Source organism: Podarcis vaucheri (assembly GCF_965113315.1).
Source record: "Podarcis vaucheri genome assembly, chromosome: 17".
In the NCBI taxonomy this organism is placed as follows: Eukaryota; Metazoa; Chordata; class Lepidosauria; order Squamata; family Lacertidae; genus Podarcis; species Podarcis vaucheri.
In genome coordinates, this window is record NC_138755.1 from 760297 (window position 1) to 780083 (window position 19787).

At 48.1% G+C, this 19787-nt stretch overlaps 1 protein-coding gene across 5 annotated transcripts in view; it reads left to right on the forward strand.

The window, feature by feature from the left end:
* The window catches only part of PTPN18 (protein tyrosine phosphatase non-receptor type 18), a 91948-nt gene that overhangs the window by 23497 nt on the left and 48664 nt on the right, over positions 1 to 19787 (forward strand). For 2 of the 5 annotated variants that reach the window (XM_082205822.1, XM_082205823.1), the window contains exons 1-2: positions 553 to 589; positions 9856 to 9950. The exons of 2 other annotated variants lie outside the window; for them this stretch is intronic. In XM_082205822.1, the coding sequence (XP_082061948.1) occupies positions 568 to 589; positions 9856 to 9950 (117 nt within the window). In that variant the 5' untranslated portion in view covers positions 553 to 567. Of the gene's footprint in view, positions 1 to 552; positions 590 to 9855; positions 9951 to 19787 lie in introns of those variants that run through there. One more of the 5 variants, XM_082205824.1, reaches the window with a different exon arrangement.

Sequence of the window (19787 nt, forward strand, 5' to 3'; positions counted from 1 at the left end):
AAGCACGGTGTCGGGAAAGTTTTGGGAAAGCTTCAAAAATCACCAAAGTCTTCAAAAACCTCAAAAAAGGCTGCCACACTGCGTTCTATGAGTTGTTCCTCGAAGTCAAGTCGCAACTGTATTAACGGTGTTAAGAAAAAGGAAACAAACTTGCAAGACGTTTTCGTCTTGCGAAGCAAGCCCATAGGGAAATTCGTCTTGCGAAGCAGCTCAAAAAACGCAAAACCCTTTCGTCTAGTGAGTTTTTCGTCTTGCGAGGCATTTGTCTTGCGGGGCACCACTGTAAATAAATACATAAATACCAAGGTACCCAATCTTTGCAGTCTCAAAATGAAAGAAAGAGAGAGAGAGAGAGAGAACAGGAGAGTTCTCCTGGTCATTGATGGTCTTATGCCATGGTGGGACTTTGTCAACCTAACCAGAACGCTAATCAAGTCCTTGCACTTTATAATCAGTGGCCTTAAAATGTGTCTGTGCTGCTATTTCAGTTTCATTAACTTACCAATGGCTTTAAAAGGGAATTGGAAAAATTCACGGAGGAGAGGCTGTCCATGGCTATTCATCCTGATGGCTAGATGCCGCCTTCCAGGTAAGAGGCAGCAAATGCCTTGGAAGAACAGGGTAACAAGAGGAGCTGGAGAGCTCGGTGGCTTTTGTGCCTTCCTTGTGGGCTTCCTAGGCGTCTGGTGGGCCTAGGGGGGGAATCGAGACACTGGATGAGATGGGACTTTGGTCTGATCCAGCAGGTCTCTTCTTACCACCTTAAAGATAAAGGTACCCTTGACCATTAGGTCCCGTCGTGGACGACTCTGGGGTTGCGGCACTCATCTCGCTTTACTGGCCGAGGGAGCCGGCGTACAGCTCCCGGGTCATTTGGCCAGCATGACTAAGCCACTTCTGGCAAACCAGAGCAGCGCACAGAAACGCCGTTTACCTTCCCGCCAGAGCGATACCTATTTATCTACTTGCACTTGGACGTGCTTTTGAACTGCTAGGTTGTCAGGAGCAGGGACTGAGCAACGGGAGCTCACCCTGTCACGGGGATTCAAACTGCCGACCTTCTGATCGGCAAGCCCAAGGCTCTGTGGTTTAACCCACAGCACCACCCGTGTCCCTCTTACGACCTTATTAGTGCTTAATTAGCCACTTTCCATAATCTCTGGGGAGGGGAGAGGGTCTTCAATTACTGCTTTCTTCCCATTCTATGGAATGCAATAGCATTATTTCTCTCTCTATAAATTAAAGGGGGAAAGTATGCTAGAAACTGCATGTGCGCAAACTGGAGTCTGGTCTAGCACGGTTCTCCAGTATGGTCTTCTATTTTTATGATTGTCAGAAAATGGTGAAGGGTTGCGGTCTGTATGCACTGATACCGTAGAGCTATTCTAGTACCTAAGTTGAAACCCACTGAGGTAAAATATGCCCCCCCCCCTTATATAATCTGAAGGTCCAGTCATTTCCTCTGAACTGCTAGTGACAATTATAACTAGAGACCCAATGTGCAGTCGTGTGTGTGGCTTTGCTACCTTGCTTCCGTCATCTAAACTGACATAGCTGTTTAGAGGCACCTTCCTGCTATATGACCCAGTGAGCAAAAAGTAGCACACACACAATATATGTATGTTTGTGTGTGTGCCACCAACTTTTTTGGATCAGGGATATGGAATAACACAACATTACACAGCTTTTCCTTGTACTTCCAATTTACAAAAAACTTAACCTACTGAATTTCTGCTCACTATATAGCTCTTAAGGATTCAGGAACCCGTTTTCCCCACACTATGCAACAGCTTTCTGTACTCAGAAATCACAGCATTGCTGGTGCCACAGATGTTTGGGCAGCAAGTGTGCATTTATGTTCAACAGCATTTCACCATATATTACCGAAATTTTTGAGATCTCAATGATGGTCCATACACTCCCATCAGGAAAAGCACCAAGGAAAACTATAACTTTATTTAATATTTAACAGTTTTGTGCAGGTAATGTAATGTGGGGAAAGGTGTACATGCTTTTACCTTATATTTTAAAAGGAAGGTGAAAAGGCCTAGCTCTATGCACAAATGGCCCTCCAAGTGCACGTCTATGTCCTTGAGGTGGTTGTTTTTTAAGTGACCTTTTAAACACCATCTGCTTCCTGCACTGTTACAGTTAAGAGCAGAGCTGTGTGGTAAAGAGAAGACACAGTATGGATTACTCAAGAACTTAGCACTTTTCTTCTGCATTTCCCGTAACGCACAGTGATGTGCATAGCACAGAAAGGTGTTAGAAACGGGAGATACAGCCTTGTATCTTGTTTAATTGATTTTATCTGTAAGCTTCCTTGAGTCCCATCAGCAAGATGACTCAAGGGGAGCGTGAGCGGTGCAGTTGCACCAGTCACAGAGTTTCTGGGGCGCCACAACTCGAGAGTGCGCCAAATGGCAGCATCACACAAATTGCAGTGCCACTGAAATTTGAGATGCCAAGGCCTGCCACTGGCATCAGGGAAAAATGTGGAATATAAATAAATATATGATGATGATAATGATAATTGTATTCTCAAAAGTGTGACACACACACACACATACACCCCTAAGCAGCAATTGCATTTGTGAAAAATCCCAGTTCGAGCAATGCCATGCAGATAGCAGGGCCTTCAGTGAGAATTGCACCAAGGTCTCCCAGCCGACACAGAACATATTTATATAGCCCTTCTAGTTCAAAGCCTGAGAATACTTGATGCCAAGTTGTAGTTCTGGTAGCTCAAGGGCAGCAGCTATACTGAAACAAGCCAGTTCCTGTGACTCCTGGGTCCTAACATTGTGCTCACGTGTGCATGCTGCTGAGCACTCTCATGTGTACAACCCAGTCCTCAGCAGCAAGTTTTGAGGAGGCAAGGGTTATTCTGATTATCATTCCATATTTCCCCGCAAAGTTAAGGCAGGAAACTCTCCCTGCCCTGTTCTCTCCCTGACCCCCCCCCCCACTTTTGGGGTTCCTGGGTGTCTGCATGTAGTGTACACAAGAGCTTGGGCTGCCCTGGCACAGGTGAAGTAATAGAAAAAAAAGGAGCTACATCAGAGCATATGCAGAGTGCAGCCACTGGCGCTCTCTGAGATCAGGAGAAAAAAGTTTTTCTCAGAGGCAAAAAGAGTCCTGGGCTTGACCCCAGGTGCATAACTCCCATTAAAAAAATTAACAACTGGAAATTAAGACTACCAGAATCCTCCATTCACTGCCTTTATTCTTCAAAAGCATTATTTCATTTACAGATTGTAGGGATTTTCCATATATACAGTCATGGGCCCATGATTTAAGAATAGGAAGAAATGGATCACAGTCCCCACTCCAAGACAGCCTCTAAGAGATATATATAGATACACGCACAATATCACATGTAGATCAAGTTCAGCTGTCACACAGATGGAAGGACCCCAAGGGTCATCTAGTCCAACCCCCCACAATGCAAGAATCACAGCCAAAACATCTATGACATCTGCTCCGAAGTAAGTCACACTAAGTTCTGTGCAGCCTACTGAGTTACTAAGGGCTCCTGCCCTTGCTCTCTCTGCTTGCTAACCTCACCTACTGGCCACACATTGTCCTCCTTTTACATCTCAGCCAGCAACATAGCGTGGATTGCAGGCACCTGGGGTGGGGCAAGTGTTACACCCTCCTGATGGACTGGGCAGCTGGGTTGGGGGTGCATGCAGCAGAACGCGCACAGAGGGTGAACGCAGCCCCTCTGCAACAGGCTCCTTGCCCACTGCCTCCACCCACCTGGCCATTAGACCAACCTGCCTGCTGCCGCACCTCAGCAGCTAGAGCTCCATGCCTGTCATGGGAGCGTCAGATGTGCCCGGGGCCATGTACCCCCTGCCCCCCCACTACGCCTCTGATCTCAGCCAGCCCCTCACTTTTCCCCTCCCATAAATACAACTGCAGAAAAAAATAAAAAATTCAGAGGAAAAGATTATTTTGAACTACATACCAACTAAATGGAATTGGACAGTTGGACAACGTAAATGAATTATTTGTGCCCTGTGACCAAAAAACTGGTACTGATGCGCTGAAAAGATAAGTGTACAGTGGTACCTCAGGTTAAGTACTTAATTCGTTCCAGAGGTCCGTACTTAACCTGAAACTGTTCCTAACCTGAAGCACCACTTTAGCTAATGGCGCCTCCTGCTGCCGCGCCGCCAGAGCATGATTTCTGTTCTCATCCTGAAGCAAAGTTCTTAACCTGAAGCACTATTTCTGGGTTAGTGGAGTCTGTAACCTGAAGCGTATGTAACCTGAGGTACCACTGTATACATAAAAGAACACTGTAAACATCTAAATTCTTTGGCAGGTCATGATTGACCCCTGAAAGACAGTAGAAATCTTTACAAAACCAAGACAATTTATGAGAGACAATGGAAAGTGTGTAATTGTAATTGTAATTGTAACAGTATACTTTTTGTTTTATTTTGTTCAATTAAACTGCTCTTAAACAACAACAGCAACCACCCATCCCCTCCCAGCTTGCTCCAAGCCCCTCTGCTCACAGCCCCAACGGAGTGGGGGAGGTGTTTCACAGAGCAGTTTGTCAAACCACCCTTTGAAGCACCTTCTGTCCCCTCTGTTAAACAGCTTGTCAGGGCAGCCTGCTACCCTGTTGTCTTCTGGAGTTGGCATGGCCACCAAAGGCACCCAAACAAACTGCAGCATGATGACAACCTTACATTTCTATGTATATAGGAAAATATTCAATCAAGTTGTACTAAGAGTTGACACACTGGAATTAATGGACCTAACTTAATTTTAGTGGGTCTATTCAAACCCATTGAACATAATATAGAAAGTAGGTCTGAATAAACATATCTTGGATTGGGTTGCACTTCAATGGTGCAAACAGATGTTAATATAAAAAGAGCTCAGAGAGTATCTCTCGGTCACAAGATAAGCCTAGCTCCCTCCCAGATTCCATATGAAACACGCACCAGATCAAATGCCAGTTTGGTCAACGGAGGTGCTTCAGCCACCTCATCATACTCGATCTCTTTACCTTTTTGTTTTTTTTAATAGCACCACACAACCTTTTATTATACCTTTGATAATCATTAAAAAGGAAAACACTAAACGTTTTTTAAAAGTACAAAACTGCTCTGTAGATTAGGGAATGAGATTTTGTGGGTAGATGAGAAGCTCCCACTTGAAAACCTTTGGTTTTGAGGAGCAGCGTTAGTTGAGATCAATTGTGAGAGGAAACGCTATGTTTAGATTTAAACAAAATGAAAGAGATGAAACCAGAGCAGCCTCTTGCTCTAAATACGGTATGTTGCATCTTGAGGCGTCTGTGAACTGTTCCCTTCTTGCCTTCAGGAGGTTAATATGGTGGAGTGAAACAGAGCCTAGCTGTTTAGGAGACCAGATGGAAACAAGAGCAGACTATTGACTCACTTGTAGTGTAAAAATTATTATAGATGATATTATTTGATATAAAAACTGGAGTATGGATGAATATGCAGTTGTAGATGTTTAAAATGAGACACCATGGAGGGGATGGGAGGAAGTCTCAAGATTTGGAGAATATCTTTATATACCGTATTTTTCGCCCCATAGGACGCACCGGCCCATAGGACGCACCAAGTTTTTTTGGGGGAAAATAAAGAATTTTTTAATTATTTTCCCCCCAGGCGCTTGTGGAGCCAGCAGCGGGGAGAAGTGCTCTTCTCCCCGCCGCCCACCTGCAGACCAGGTCCGGGAACAGCAGGAAGAGGCGCTGCGCCTCCCAGCTGTCCCCGGAGCTTGCGGGGCTGGCGGCGGGGAGAAGCACGCGTCTCCCGACTGTCAGCCTCCAAACCACATCGGGAGACAGCGGGATGTCGGCGTTCCGCCTCCCCGCTGTCCCCCAACCTTGTGGGGCTGGCGCTGCGGCTCTCCTGAAGCCTGGAGAGCAAGAGGGGTTGGTGCGCACCGATCCCTCTCGCTTTCCAGGCTTCAGCGAAAGCCTTCTTTCGCCCCATAGGACGCACACACATTTCCCCTTTATTTTTGGAGGGGGAAAAGTGCGTCCTATAGGGCGAAAAATACGATAGATTTGTTTTTACAGTTTGTGTTAATTTATATTTTGTATTTGTAAAACCAATACCAATTATTTCAAAAAAAGAGAAAAAGAAATAGAGCTCAGCTGAACTCAAGCAGTTTTTCATTCAATCTGTTGTGGAAAGTTGTGCAAGGAGGTGTATCCTGCTTGTGAACCGCTTCAGTTGGGCACTCATGGCTCTTTCATAAAAAAGCTAGTATCCCTCCATAAAAGAGTCCAAATCTTCCCAGACTGTGTTGGCTGATCCTCTTTCCTTCATTTTCACAACCTCTCTGTTCAAGATCATCATACTAATAGAGTGTGTCATGACATCCACCTACTCCTTTACCATTGACACATAGCTAATTTCTTCAGCTAATGCTTTTGTTTTCAGCAAAACAAAGTGACTTCAGACCCTGGCATCTGGTGACTTTATAGTGCAGGGATGGGGAACCTGATGACCCTCAGAGGTTACTGGGCTCCAGCTCCTATCATCCCAGACTATGGCCCATGCTGGGTGAGATCTGATGGGAATTGGAGTCCAACAACATTTAGAGGGATATACCGTATTTTTCGCCCCATAGGACGCACTATTTCCCCTCCAAAAATGAAGGGGAAATCTGGGTGCGTCCTATGGGGCGAATGCAGGCTTTTGCTGAAGCCTGGAGAGCGAGAGGCGTCAGTGCGCACCGACCCCTCTCGCTCTCCAGGCATCGGTGCACACCGACCCCTCTCGCTCTCCAGGCATCGGTGCACACCGACCCCTCTCGCTCTCCAGGCTTCAGGAGGCTATCCGCAAGCCTTGGGAGCCCGGTGGGAGTACCCGCGGGCTCACAAGGCTTGCGGGCAGCAGCCTGCAGCCCCCGCGAGTGTCCGCAAGCCTTGCGCGCCCGGCAGGAGGTCCCACCGGGTGCGCGAGGCTTGGTGCAGCAGCCTGTCGCCCGAAGCACGGGGAGCCCTCGGGAGGGCTCCCCCGGCTTCGGGCGAGTGTCTGCAAGCCTAGCATGCCCGGCAGGAGGTCCCACTGGGTGCGCGAGGCTTGGGGCGGCAGCCTGTCGCCCGAAGCACGGGGAGCCCTCCAGAGGGCTCCCCCTGCTTCGGGCGAGTGTCTGCAAGCCTCGCGTGCCCGGCAGGAGGTCCCACCGGGTGTGCGAGGCTTGGTGCAGCAGCCTGTCGCCCGAAGCACGGGGAGCCCTCCGGAGGGCTCCCCCTGCTTCGGGCGAGTGTCTGCAAGCCTCGCGCACCCGGCAGGAGGTCCCACCGGGTGCGCGAGGCTTGGTGCAGCAGCCTGTCGCCCGAAGCACGGGGAGCCCTCGGGAGGGCTCCCCCTGCTTCGGACAGGTGAGCGCAAGGCTTGGGGCGGCAGCCAGGGCTGGGGGGGGGGAAATAATTTTTTTAAATTCATCCCCCCCCCCCAAATGAGGTGCGTCCTATGGGCCGGTGCGCCTTATAGGACGAAAAATACAGTAGGTTCCATCAAGGCTACCATGGGGTGGGGAAATGCTGCTGGACCAAGTCCCCACACAGTCCCCCCCCCAAAAAAAATGGGGTTTGCCACTCCTGCTATACACACATACCTAGGAGTAAGGCCCATTGAACTGAACAAATCTTTCTCTGAGTAGGCATTTATGGAATTGCTGTGTAAATATGGTGGGCCTGCTGGTCTATATACCTTCTATGGCTGCAATCCAGAGCAGGTCTGGCAGCACAAGCAACCTAAGCAGTTGCTTTGGACCACAACACGTTAAGAGTCACCACTGAATTTGTGTGTGATCTGAAAGGTATGTCCCAGAAGCCTTTGCAATAGTTCATTGGATGGGTGTTATGTACTAAGCCTGGATCCTAGAACAATAGGCAAGTAGGATCCTAGAATGCAACAACTGATTGGCCTGCAGGAAAAGACCAATTGGGCTCCAGGAGGGAAGCAGAATCAGCCAATCAGATGGGACTCATTGTGTAAATAATGTATATAAAAGCCTGAGGTTTGGAGGGCAATTCAATCAGTTTTACAAGCTGCATTAAAGAGCATGAAATCACTACAGGACTCTTAAGTATATTTCACTGGTGACAAGGGTGGGATCCTGCCGAGCTGTCTGCTGCGCACTGCACACAGCTGCCACAGGCAACACAGCACCGCACTGCGCATCCAGGCTACAGCTCCAGGACCCAAGGACCCAGAATGGCAACAGACAACAGCTTCATGCCGTTCAGCCCAGCCTCAGGAGACTGGGAAGGCTATGCCACCCACTTCCAGTTACTCCTGGAGGCAAAGGATGTCACTGATGCAGGCAAGAAGAGGGTGACCTTCTTCAGCTGCTGTGGAGAAGAAATGTTCGAGATCGCCTGAGCCCTCCTCACTCCCGCAAATATAGAAATCTTTCCCTACGACACTTACCGTATTTTTCGCCCTATAGGACGCACCTTTTCCCCTCCAAAAATGAAGGGGAAATGTGTGTGCGTCCTATGGGGCGAATGCAGGCTTTCGCTGAAGCCTGGAGAGTGAGAGGGGTCGGTGCGCACCGATGCCTCTCTCGCTCTCCAGGCTTCAGGAAGCTCTGCGCAACCCTCGGGAGACCGGCTCCGAGGGTTGCGCAGAGCTGCCTGCAGTCCCCGGCTCAGCGCAGCTCTGCGCGGCCACCAGGAGCCGGGCACGAATTCCCGCCCCGCTCCGGATGGCCGCGCAGAGCTGCCTGCAGTCCCTGGCTCTGTGCAGCTCTGCGCGGCCACCGGGAGCCGGGCGCGAAGTCCCACCCCGTTCCCGATGGCCGCGCAGAGCTGCCTGCAGTCCCGGGATCAGCGCAGCTCTGCGCGGCCACCGGGAGCCGGGCGCAAAGTCCCGTCCCGCTCCGGATGGCCGCGCAGAGCTGCCTGCAGTCCCCGGCTCAGTGCAGCTCTGCGCGGCCACCGGGAGCCGGGCGCGAAGTCCCGCCCCGCTCTGGATGGCCGCGCAGAGCTGCCTGCAGTCCCCGGCTCTGTGCAGCTCTGCGCGGCCACCGGGAGCCGGGCGCAAAGTCCCACCCCGTTCCTGATGGCCGCGCAGAGCTGCCTGCAGTCCCGGGATCAGCGCACTTCTCCCCATAGCCAGCCCCACAAGCTCGGGGGACAGCGGGGAGGCAGAGCGCGCCTTCCCGCTGTTCCCTGACCTGGTTCTTCCAGCCCTGCACCTGGGGGGGGGGAAATAATTTTTTTCCTTTATTTCCCCCCCCAAAAAACTAGGTGCGTCCTATGGGCCGGAGCGTCCTATGGGGCGCAAAATACGGTAGATCATGCATAGCTTTGGGTGATCTATTGCTCAGCCCAACCACTTGGGGTGGGGGTATTCTCTGGAACTGGCCCTGCTGAAATCATGTGCATACTTCCCTGGGAGTAACTGGTCACATGTCTCTGGGAACCAAGGAGGACTTACCTCCCCAGGAACATGCACGGAGAATTGCGTTTCTGAATTGTGTTTCCCACTACAGTCCTGGCTCACAATCTGAGCTACAGCTGCCCCTGGGACAATAATGCCAGAAACCTTGGACACAGGATAATATTCCCTAGACAGGAGTGGGGACAGTGCAGACTTTTGCCAGTGATGATGATGATGCCATTCAGGCTGTCCCTGCCAGTTGTCCAGAGAAGCTCACACACCCTGATTGCTGTGTGCAGAAAAGCTACCTTCCGTTTCCCAAGAGAGGGCAAAGAGCCAGACAGGTCTGGGCCCATCCCACCAGCCACATTGGGGAGGCGTGGCTGCAAGAACCTGAACTTCCTCTTAGCATTTCATAGCCTTCAGTTCCCACTCTGCCTTGTCCCTCTTCTGACAGGGATGAGCCGCTGTGCAGAGAGCCTGAAGGGCTTCCTAGCCCGGGTCGAGGCCCAGGCAGGGCAAGAGAAGGGGCAGCTGGCTGAGGAGTTCCAGGTGAGTCTTGTTTACCTGGGCGGGGAGAGGGTGACTCAGGACAGCAATAGACCTCACCCTGCCCTGGGTTAGGACTGGCTGACAGCACCTCTTCCCCACCCCACTGTTCACTGCAACCAGGGATTTTCCTCACATACTCTGAGGTTTTTCCTTTTCCTGGTGGGCCTCCCATACTTTTACTGGCCTGGTGACAGGCATAAATTCAACCGGTACAGGTTTTTTTCTACCTGTGCATCTCCATTCCAAGAAAAGCTACAGAAGTTGAATTTCTGTCTAATTTTCTAGGAGTGGCAAGTTGACTTGCCTAGTGATTACTTTCACAGAACCAGCACGTTTAAAAATGACATTTCAGTCCTGCTTTGACCCATGATTTGCCACATGACCCAATCCAGCTGATGAGTGCTGGAGGGAAGCCTAACTGCACCTCCCAACTGCATTCCAGGCATGTTGCCTGCTCTCCAGGGGAAGATAATCCCTCTGATGCTCAGAGGGCTCCCAGATCTATGAGGAGAAAAGGAAGGAGTGCAAGAAGATGAGTATTTCATGCTTGCTAAAAAGCTATAACCTTACAGCAACTACAATGGGCTGCCTCGTATCTCCCTTCTAGTTCTAGACACTAGTGTCCAAGCTAGGACTAGAACAAGGCGCAAGAATGACAGTAGCAGAGAGAAGTTGACAAGGGTCTTCTTGGGATTAGAGTCCAAAATGGGTGTCCCATCTGTCCATAGTACAGGCCAGCCTTGCATATTTCACCCTTGATTTGTTCCATCACAATAAGAATACAAGAATTTTATTTCCTGATAAATTTCATTCTATACAACTCTTGGAAAAGAATCTTTCTAGGCTGCTCTATCTATTTGTACTAGTGTAAAAAGCTTGCATGCAGGTATACACTTACAGGATGCTATATAAGCAACTAAGCAGGCACAGCTGCCTTTTGCGTACTCTTTTCAGGCAAAGATCTGTGCTTTAACACTCGGTGCCCAAGCAGTTTTTCTTTTTTGTTTTGCACCGAGCTTTCCCGTGAAAAGCAGCTCTTTGAAGCTGAATTGGAGCAAACATCAATTCTAGTTTTCCGTGGACTGACATTTGCTCTGGTTGAACTTGAAGAGGCAGGTTTTCACGGGGAAAGCTCTGGATCAAAAAAAGGAGGTGGTGCTCAGACACTGTTCTTTAAATCGTGGGCTGTACCTAGAATCCTAGAGTTGGAAGAGACCACAAGGGCCACCGAGTCCAACCTCCTGCCAAGCAGGAAACACCATCAGAGCACTCCTGACATAGAAAGATCAGTACAAAGGTAAGTGTGGATAAGCCCTAAAGCTGTGAACCAAGAAGCTTCGAGTTCAAATCTCACCACTGCCGTGAACTTGGAAAGTGGCCTTATGCGAGTCATTCTCAGCCTCAGTCCCTCGTCTGCAGTATGAGACTAATAATAAAAACAGTGACTGGCTTTACAGGTTTGTTGTGCAGATTTACAGGGATAATGCCATGAAGTGCTTTGAACACTCAGAAAACACTGCAGAGGTGCAAGTTGTGGTGGTTTATACCATAACAAATCTGGATTGACTGCCATATGTTCCTGCAGAAGAACTTGGGAGTTGTCTTCTTAAGTACAGTAGTATTTTTAGATGATCACTTTTAATGTACATTGTGGTTTTTAAAGGTGTTTTACTGGTTTCCATTGGTATGGATTTATCTTCCGTAAGTCACTTTTGAGACTGTTCCAGTGTAACTCATAAAGGTAATAATAAATAAATAATAGTTTGGCAAGTGAGCATTGTTGTTGTTGCTGGCATCCATCTGTCTTGGGAGACAATGGAGGAGTGCACCTTTTGGGGTGAAGTCAAACCGTTGGAGTTACAGCACCTGCTGTGGCTGCAGAGACTGATATGGGACAGACATGTTTTGTTGCAGCTGGGGCAGATGAAGGTGCCTAGTTTCACTGTTACAGATGCGCCATGGCGTTTCTTTTCTCTGCGTTCCTCCCAGTGGTCATTCCTCCTCTGTTCATTACTGTGGATGCCCGACTTGTCTGTCTCCAGGCATTGCAGTCGTCTGCAAGGGATTCCCACAAAGTGGGGTTGATGTTCCAAGCCTTCACATCATGTTTGAGACATTTTTGCAGCTTTGCAGAGTTGGTCCGCCAACAGGCCTGGTGCCTGAAGCTACACTAGATGCCACTGGCCTTCTCATCTGACAACACTTCCCAGAGCCTCTCTGTTGGGTGCAGGGCCAGCCCACCCATGAGAGGCAGCTGCCTCAGGCAGCCAGGTCTCCAGGGCAGCAGATCTTGAGGCCATGTGAGGTGAGTGCCTCAGGTGGCAGGGTCCACTGGGACAGCAGATGCCAATGTTGATATTTCTGCTCTCCTTGTTGCTGAGGTAAATCTCTCCTCCCCCCTTCTTTCTGGCAGGGAGGGGGGCATCATTTTGGGATCTGCCTCAGCTGCCAAAATGTATTGGGCTGGCCTTGGTTGGGAGGCCTGACAATTAAATAGCTCTGAAACTTATTTAGCTCTGTAGTGTAGACGTGTTTATTTGATAGAGGGTGTGAGAAGCTAGAGTGTCTGCATGTGTTCCCAGATCCGAGCTGGCAAGCAGATTGAAGAGAAGAGTTATTAATACATAGCTGTGGACTCCATGTTCCGTTACACGCTAGCATGATGAAGAAATGTAGGGCACGATGGGGCAGGGCTGATGCAGCTGGGCTCACCAGCAGCAGGAAAGAGATTTCACACTTCTCCCAGTGGCATCCTAAGTTTATCCTTCTCCTCTCTATCCATATAACTGATGTAGAAAAAACCTGCTCCTTTTCCCTTGTGGGGTATCCAAGAGCCAGTATAGAGCCCTTAAGTGTGTTCTCTATCGGTAGGAGAAAATAAAAGAGACCAACCTGGCTTGAGAGCAGTACATGTGAAAAGGATCTAGGAGTCTTGGTTGACCACAAACTTGACATGAGCCAACAGTGTGACGCGGCAGCTAAAAAAGCCAATGCAATTCTGGGCTGCATCAATAGGAGTATAGCATCTAGATCAAGGGAAGTAATAGTGCCACTGTATTCTGCTCTGGTCAGACCACACCTGGAGTACTGTGTCCAGTTCTGGGCACCACAATTCAAGAAGGACACTGACAAACTGGAACGTGTCCAGAGGAGGGCAACCAAAATGGTCAAAGGCCTGGAAATGATGCCTTATGAGGAACGGCTAAGGGAGCTGGGCATGTTTAGCCTGGAGAAGAGGAGGTTAAGGGGTGATATGATAGCCATGTTCAAATATATAAAAGGATGTCACATAGAGGAGGGAGAAAGGTTGTTTTCTGCTGCTCCAGAGAAGCAGATACGGAGCAATGGATCCAAACTACAAGAAAGAAGATTCCACCTAAACATTAGGAAGAACTTCCTGACAGTAAGAGCTGTTTGACAGTGGAATTTGCTGCCAAGGAGTGTGGTGGAGTCTCCTACTTTGGAGGTCTTTAAGCAGAGGCTTGACAACCATATGTCAGGAGTGCTCTGATGGTGTTTCCTGCTTGGCAGGGGGTTGGACTCGGTGGCCCTTGTGGTCTCTTCCAACTCTATGATTCTATGAACCAGAGAATATTGAGAAGCTAGTAAGCATGACCTTTATTAAACTGTTGCAACAGGGTCCTCACTCACTGCATGCAGGAGGGAGGAGGAACCCAGAACAATGGTGTGCAAGCCCTTATATAGACTTTTGAAATTGTCCACCCTGTAGCTCAAGACCACCCCCAAAAGCATCATACATACATCACAGAAGGAGGCAGTCTACAGCAGAAATCCTGTCTGCTAGGATACCTGACAAAGGTCACTGATTGCTTTACTTGAGCAGCCCATCCATTCCTTTGTGATGGTAACGGTAAAGGGACCCCTGACCGTTAAGTACAGTGGTACCTCGGGTTACATACGCTTCAGGTTACAGACTCTGCTAACCCAGAAATAGTACCTCGGGTTAAGAACTTTGCTTCAGGATGAGAACAGAAATTGTGCTCCGGCGGCACGGCGGCAGTGGGAGGCCCCATTAGCTAAAGTGGTGCTTCAGGTTAAGAACAGTTTCAGGTTAAGAACGGACATCCGGAACAAATTAAGTTCTTAACGTGAGGTACCAGTGTACAGTCACGGACAACTCTGGAGTTGCAGTGCTCATCTCACTTTATTGGCCGAGGGAGCTGGCGTACAGCTTCTGGGTCATGTGGCCAGCATGACTAAGCTGCTTCTGGCGAACCAGAGCAGCGCACGGAAACGCCGTTTACCTTCCCGCTGAAGCGATACCTATTTATCTACTTGCACTTTGATGTGCTTTCGAACTGCTAGGTTGGCAGGAGCAGGGACCGAACAACGGGAGCTCACCCCGTTGCAAGGATTCAAACCGCCCATCTTCTGATTGGCAAGTTTTAATTCCCGAATTGAGGTCACAGGCTCACCCTATTCATACACAAAGACGCCCTAAAGACAGGTAAGCAAAAGACAATGGAGAGGCTTTCCCATTTCCTTCCTCCTTGCTGAGAAACATTTGAGGTCAATTTGGGAGAGTCAAAATGGTTTCTGGATTGCTCTCCTGTACTATTTCAGACATGTGATTTATATTTTTATGTATGTGTTTGCCTTGTAAATTTATGAACATTTAATTTATATATTTGAGACCTTAAATTCTTATAAGAGAATGATTATGGCCATTAATTCCTATGGGGGAAAGAAACTCATCTCAATTTGGGAGCCTCCAGGTTTTCTTGTTTTTGCAGTTCTTCTCTCTAAATATGTTTGCAATTCTGCAAAATTTGGGGTTCCCCTCAAATGTGTGGATACCTCCTGGTGCTGTTCTGGCAGTGGGTTTGCTAATAGTATGAAGAATCAAGAACCATGCAAAATCAAGACTTGATTCTGTCCTGTAAAACTGGGCCTTAATTGCCCCCTGTTCCTGAGACTGCGATTTCCCAGCTGACTCGGCCAACATGGCTTTTCCGTGCCCTGTCAGATGGCTGAGATGATGAGTCCTTCTAAGCTGCACATGCCCCCCAATCGGTTGCTGCATATCATGTGCCAGGATGCATTGGACGTGGTCACCTTGTGGATGAGTTGACTCTAGGAGGGCTCTGTGGGTGGCATGTCTGGTCTTGATTTGAACTGAGGCTTGCACAAGGTGCATTGAGCCTCTTCAAAACACATGCACCTGAATACAGATCCACACATGTCAAGCACATCCAATGCACATTTCAAGTACATGGCTTCCTGGGTATATTCCTGGGAAATATAGTTTCCCCCTCCCATAACTGAAACCCTTAACAAACTACACTTCCCATGATTCTTTGGGGAAAGTCATGCGCTTAAAATGTGTTCTGAGGAAACTTTAAATGCAAGATGTGGATCTGTCTCAGTCACAAATCTTTTGCTATCACGCCATTTGGCTCTTAAGGTATTTTTGAGGGAGTGGCTTTCCTTGGTGTCATACGTCCCCTTGATTGATCCTGCACATTCAAGATCTTGGTCCAATAAGGCTTTGATCCTTACAAGGTTTTGTTGAGGCCAAGGACCCTCATTTCACTGCGCCCTGCAGCAGTTTACAAATATTGCATTTCCTGATGGTGGGACAGGTTTGTCGTCCTGTGATCTTCCTTCTGCCCCCAGCTTCCAGCATTGGCTTTGCCCACAGGCTGCATCCAGGTTCCAGATATTTTAAGTTCAAGTAGCTTGCCAATTTGAATTGAAAGTGAAAATGGGAAACTTTCTCTAAATTTGTGTGTGCCTGCATTTCAACTTTACTTCCTAATTTATAGGCACGAGAACAAGGTATTGTCACAGACCTTGAAAATAGGAGGGGAGTGGAAACTAAGTCATTACCACTTTTGCATCCTTTTAGCTCCATGAACTCCAGATACAGTCATGCTTGATTTCCCACACAGACAGAACGTGAATCCAGGTGTCCTGATTCCTAAGCTAGCAAGGTCTAGAGCCGGTTTCAGTGTCACATGCCTGGCCATGTGAGGCTGCTAGCTCTCATTGTTGGTGTCATTCGTGGTGACAGTTCTGAGATGTTGTATAACCCTCCTTGTTTCTTGAGCATTACATAAATAGTAACTATAATCTCTCTCATACCCTTGGAGACTGGCCTTCATTGTTCTGTGTTTGAGAAAGGTCAGCAGAGAGAGGTGCCAGGAACCCAACAAGTAAGAAAGTTTCTCTGAGGGTTTAAACAGCATATCTGGCATGCCAGGGTCACTGCAAATCAAACCTTTGTCCTCTTCCATGCAGTGAAACCTCTTGCACCAACTGTTGTGCAGTGACCATCCTCCACTGGGGCATAGAAACAAGCAAGACTTAGCATAAGACAAAGAGGCAAGGCTTAAGTTCTGAAATGGGTCAGGTGACGATTCAAGCTTGCCTAGGAGGGAAGCTATATGGTTCACCTTGGAAATACCTAGAATCATAGAATCATAGAATAGAATCATAGAATCCTAGAGTTGGAAGAGACCACAAGAGCCATCGAGTCCAACCCCCTGCCAAGCAGGAAACACCATCAGAGCACTCCTGACATATGGTTGTCAAGCCTCTGCTTAAAGACCTCCAAAGTAGGAGACTCCACCACACTCCTTGGCAGCAAAATCCACTGTCAAACAGCTCTTACTGTCAGGAAGTTCTTCCTAATGTTTAGGTGGAATCTTCTTTCTTGTCATCATGTTGTTGAAAAAACTGTGTTCTTTCAATTAAACAGCTTGAGGTGGAAAAATGAGAAACTCCAGATTCTGGCAGGCTCTGCCCAGGATCCACCAGGTTGTGCCCCTGGCTCCTCCTTTTCAGGTAGATCCACATCATACATTTAAAGTACACCCAGTTCCCCACATAGAACTACAGTTCCCATTACTCTTAACAAACTACAGTTCCCAAGATTCTACTCTGCCTTTCACCATCCAGGCTCAGACCCCTATTTAGTTCAGTGAGAGAGTTTCTGCTGTCATGGGATCATAGAGCTGGAAGGGACCCTGAGGAATCTGCAATGCAGGAATCTTGACTGAAGCATCCATGACAGATGACCATCCAACCTCTGCTTTAAAACCTCCAAGGATGGAGAGTCCACAATATTGTCTGGATAAAGTCAGGACATTTGAGCCAGATATGGAAGGGTACAAGGGATGCAGGTGGTGCTGTGGGTTAAACCACAGAACCTAGGACTTGCCGATCATAAGGTTGGCGGTTCGAATCCCCGCTACGGGGTGAGCTCCCGTTGCTTGGTCCCTGCTCCTGCCAACCTAGCAGTTTGAAAGCACGTCCAAGTGCAAGTAGATAAATAGGTATCGCTCTGGCAGGAAGGTAAACAGTGTTTCCATGCGCTGCTCTGGTTCGCCAGAAGTGGCTTAGTCATGCTGGCCACATGACCCGGAAGCTCCCTCGGCCAATAAAGCGAGATGAGCGCCACAACCCTAGAGTCGTTTGCGACTGGATCTAATGATCAGGGGTCCCTTTACCTTTACGGAAGGGTACGGGAAGCCTGTGAAGGGCTTGAGGAGAGGCATCGTGGAAGCTGCCTTATACCAAACCAGACCCATACTGTCCACACTGACTGGCAGTGGCTCTGTAGGGTTTCTCTTAGGTCAGGTATGATCTGCCTCGCCCTGCCTGACGATGCTGAGACTGAACCTTGGACCTTGGCAGGCAAAGCAGATGGTCTACCACTGAGTGACAGCCCTTCCCCATTATGGTTTGGATGGCAGGAAAGGCAACAGCCACAGATGGTGGCAAACTCGTACTGTGAACAAAACTGTAGTTTACAATTTCTCAGCAAGCAGAAATAATGTACAATAAGATGAACTTGTTGATGCTGCCCAGACATAGGAATCGCTGCCTGATGCACAGGGGATGGGGAACAGCCCTAGGTGAATAAATAAGGAAAGGAACTGAATTCATGGGCTGTTTACATTACCTGCCACTTCTCAGCTGCAGTTGGGGAAAGGGAGGACAGTGAAGTTTCGACATCCCTCACTGGCAGAATACAGCAGAAGCCAGACACACACTCAGCTTGACAGAAAAGTGAGACAGGTCCGGAGCAAATGATAAATATATGTGGGGGTTTTTGGGGGGGGGAAGAGGGAAGGAAGCATGAGCATGCAAATAACAGTATGCTAAAAGGGTGCATGTTACAGGCACGCCTACAAATCAGGACCTGATTCAGCATTTCCTCCTCCAGTTCAAGTCTGGGTTCTCCTCACTTTCACAACCCATTGGAGAAACATACTGGTTCATAAATCCAAAGCCCCTTCCCTGTGCTTCACATAATCTGTCTGCTTTGGTTATGTTTAAATCACTTTGTGTGCACATTTATTGAAGTACTGGCATATCTTTACCCTTTCGCACAAAAACATGTGCCAGGATATACAGTGGTGCCCCGCAAGACGAATGCCTCGCAAGACGGAAAACTCGCAAGACGAAAGAGTTTTCCGTTTTGGAGGTGCTTCGCAAAACGAATTTCCTATGGGCTTGCTTCACAAGACGACAATGTCTTGCGAGTTCCTGCTGGTTTCCCCCCCCTTTTTTTTTCTAAGCCGCTAAGCCGCTTATCAGCTGATCCGATCAGCAGATAAGCCGCTAAAAGCCGCTAAAAGCCGCTAATAGCGCTAATCCGCTAATAGGGTTGCTTCGCAAGACGAAAAAACCGCTAGACGAAGAGAATCACAGAACGGAATCTTTTCGTCTTGCGAGGCACCACTGTGTGTGTGTGTGTGTGTGTGTGTGTGTGTATAAAAAATATTTGGTTTAGGCTGTCCATACTGGTTCCTACTCCTCAGTGCTGTGCATAGCCACTTTCTGCAGAGCACACTGAACAGGTTTCCTTTGAGCTTTTGCTAAAGGAGGAAATTGTACATCAGACATAAGCATGGCCAATGCACATCCACAGCATAAATGAGATACATCAGGATGTACCCCACATCCATGCTTGTAAAATAAACACAGTTGTTCTCTGCTGAACTTTGAAAACTAAGGGCTGATTCACACTTGCCAGACAAACTTGTTATTTGGTGGGTGCACAACTTTGATGCAGGACTGCTGTGATATTAGAAGAGAGGTGTGTCCCACCTCTTTTTTACAGAATCCACAAGCCCCATTTCCCAAAGCCTCCTTGTTTCAATTTTCTTAATGGTATCTGCCACCCAGAGGCCATTAATCCTATTTTCACACTGCCTCAAGAACACTTATCTGTGTTATATAACCCCTTGCCTGACCTGGTGCTGCCTTGGGTGAAGACCACAGGTAGATAGTCATCATCCAGTGTTCCAGTCAGTTCCTGGAAGGAAAGCCAGTGTCATCACACCAGGGAAACCTGCTCTGATGAGGCACAACATGGTCAGATGAACACTGCATGCTCCAGAAATATACTCAAGGAGAGATTGTAAGATTTCATAAGTAGCGCCACTCTGTTCACTGCCTCTAGTGCCGTCATTGACCATCTGCTGGGAGTCACTCACTTGCCAAAATGGCTTCCGAGCAGTTTATTCATTTACATTCCTTTTATAAGGGTTTCCCCCTTACAGACTACTTTAATTGCAGAGGGGTCTTGGTGGACTACTTAATGATTTTCCTTGTTGTTGATGCAACTGTAATGCACTGGGATAGATACTGTGTATATATATTATTTGTATTGCATAGAATTCAAACTGTAATAACAAAATATAATATAAGAAGTGAGATAAGCAAATAAAATGCAATTAAAATCACTGTGAATATTTAATGCAATTGAGGTGCCTTTTCCCATCTCCAACCACAAATCCACATATGTGCAACAGACCATGTGACACTTGTGGACCACAGTTTTGAAATCCCTGCTCCATACCATTT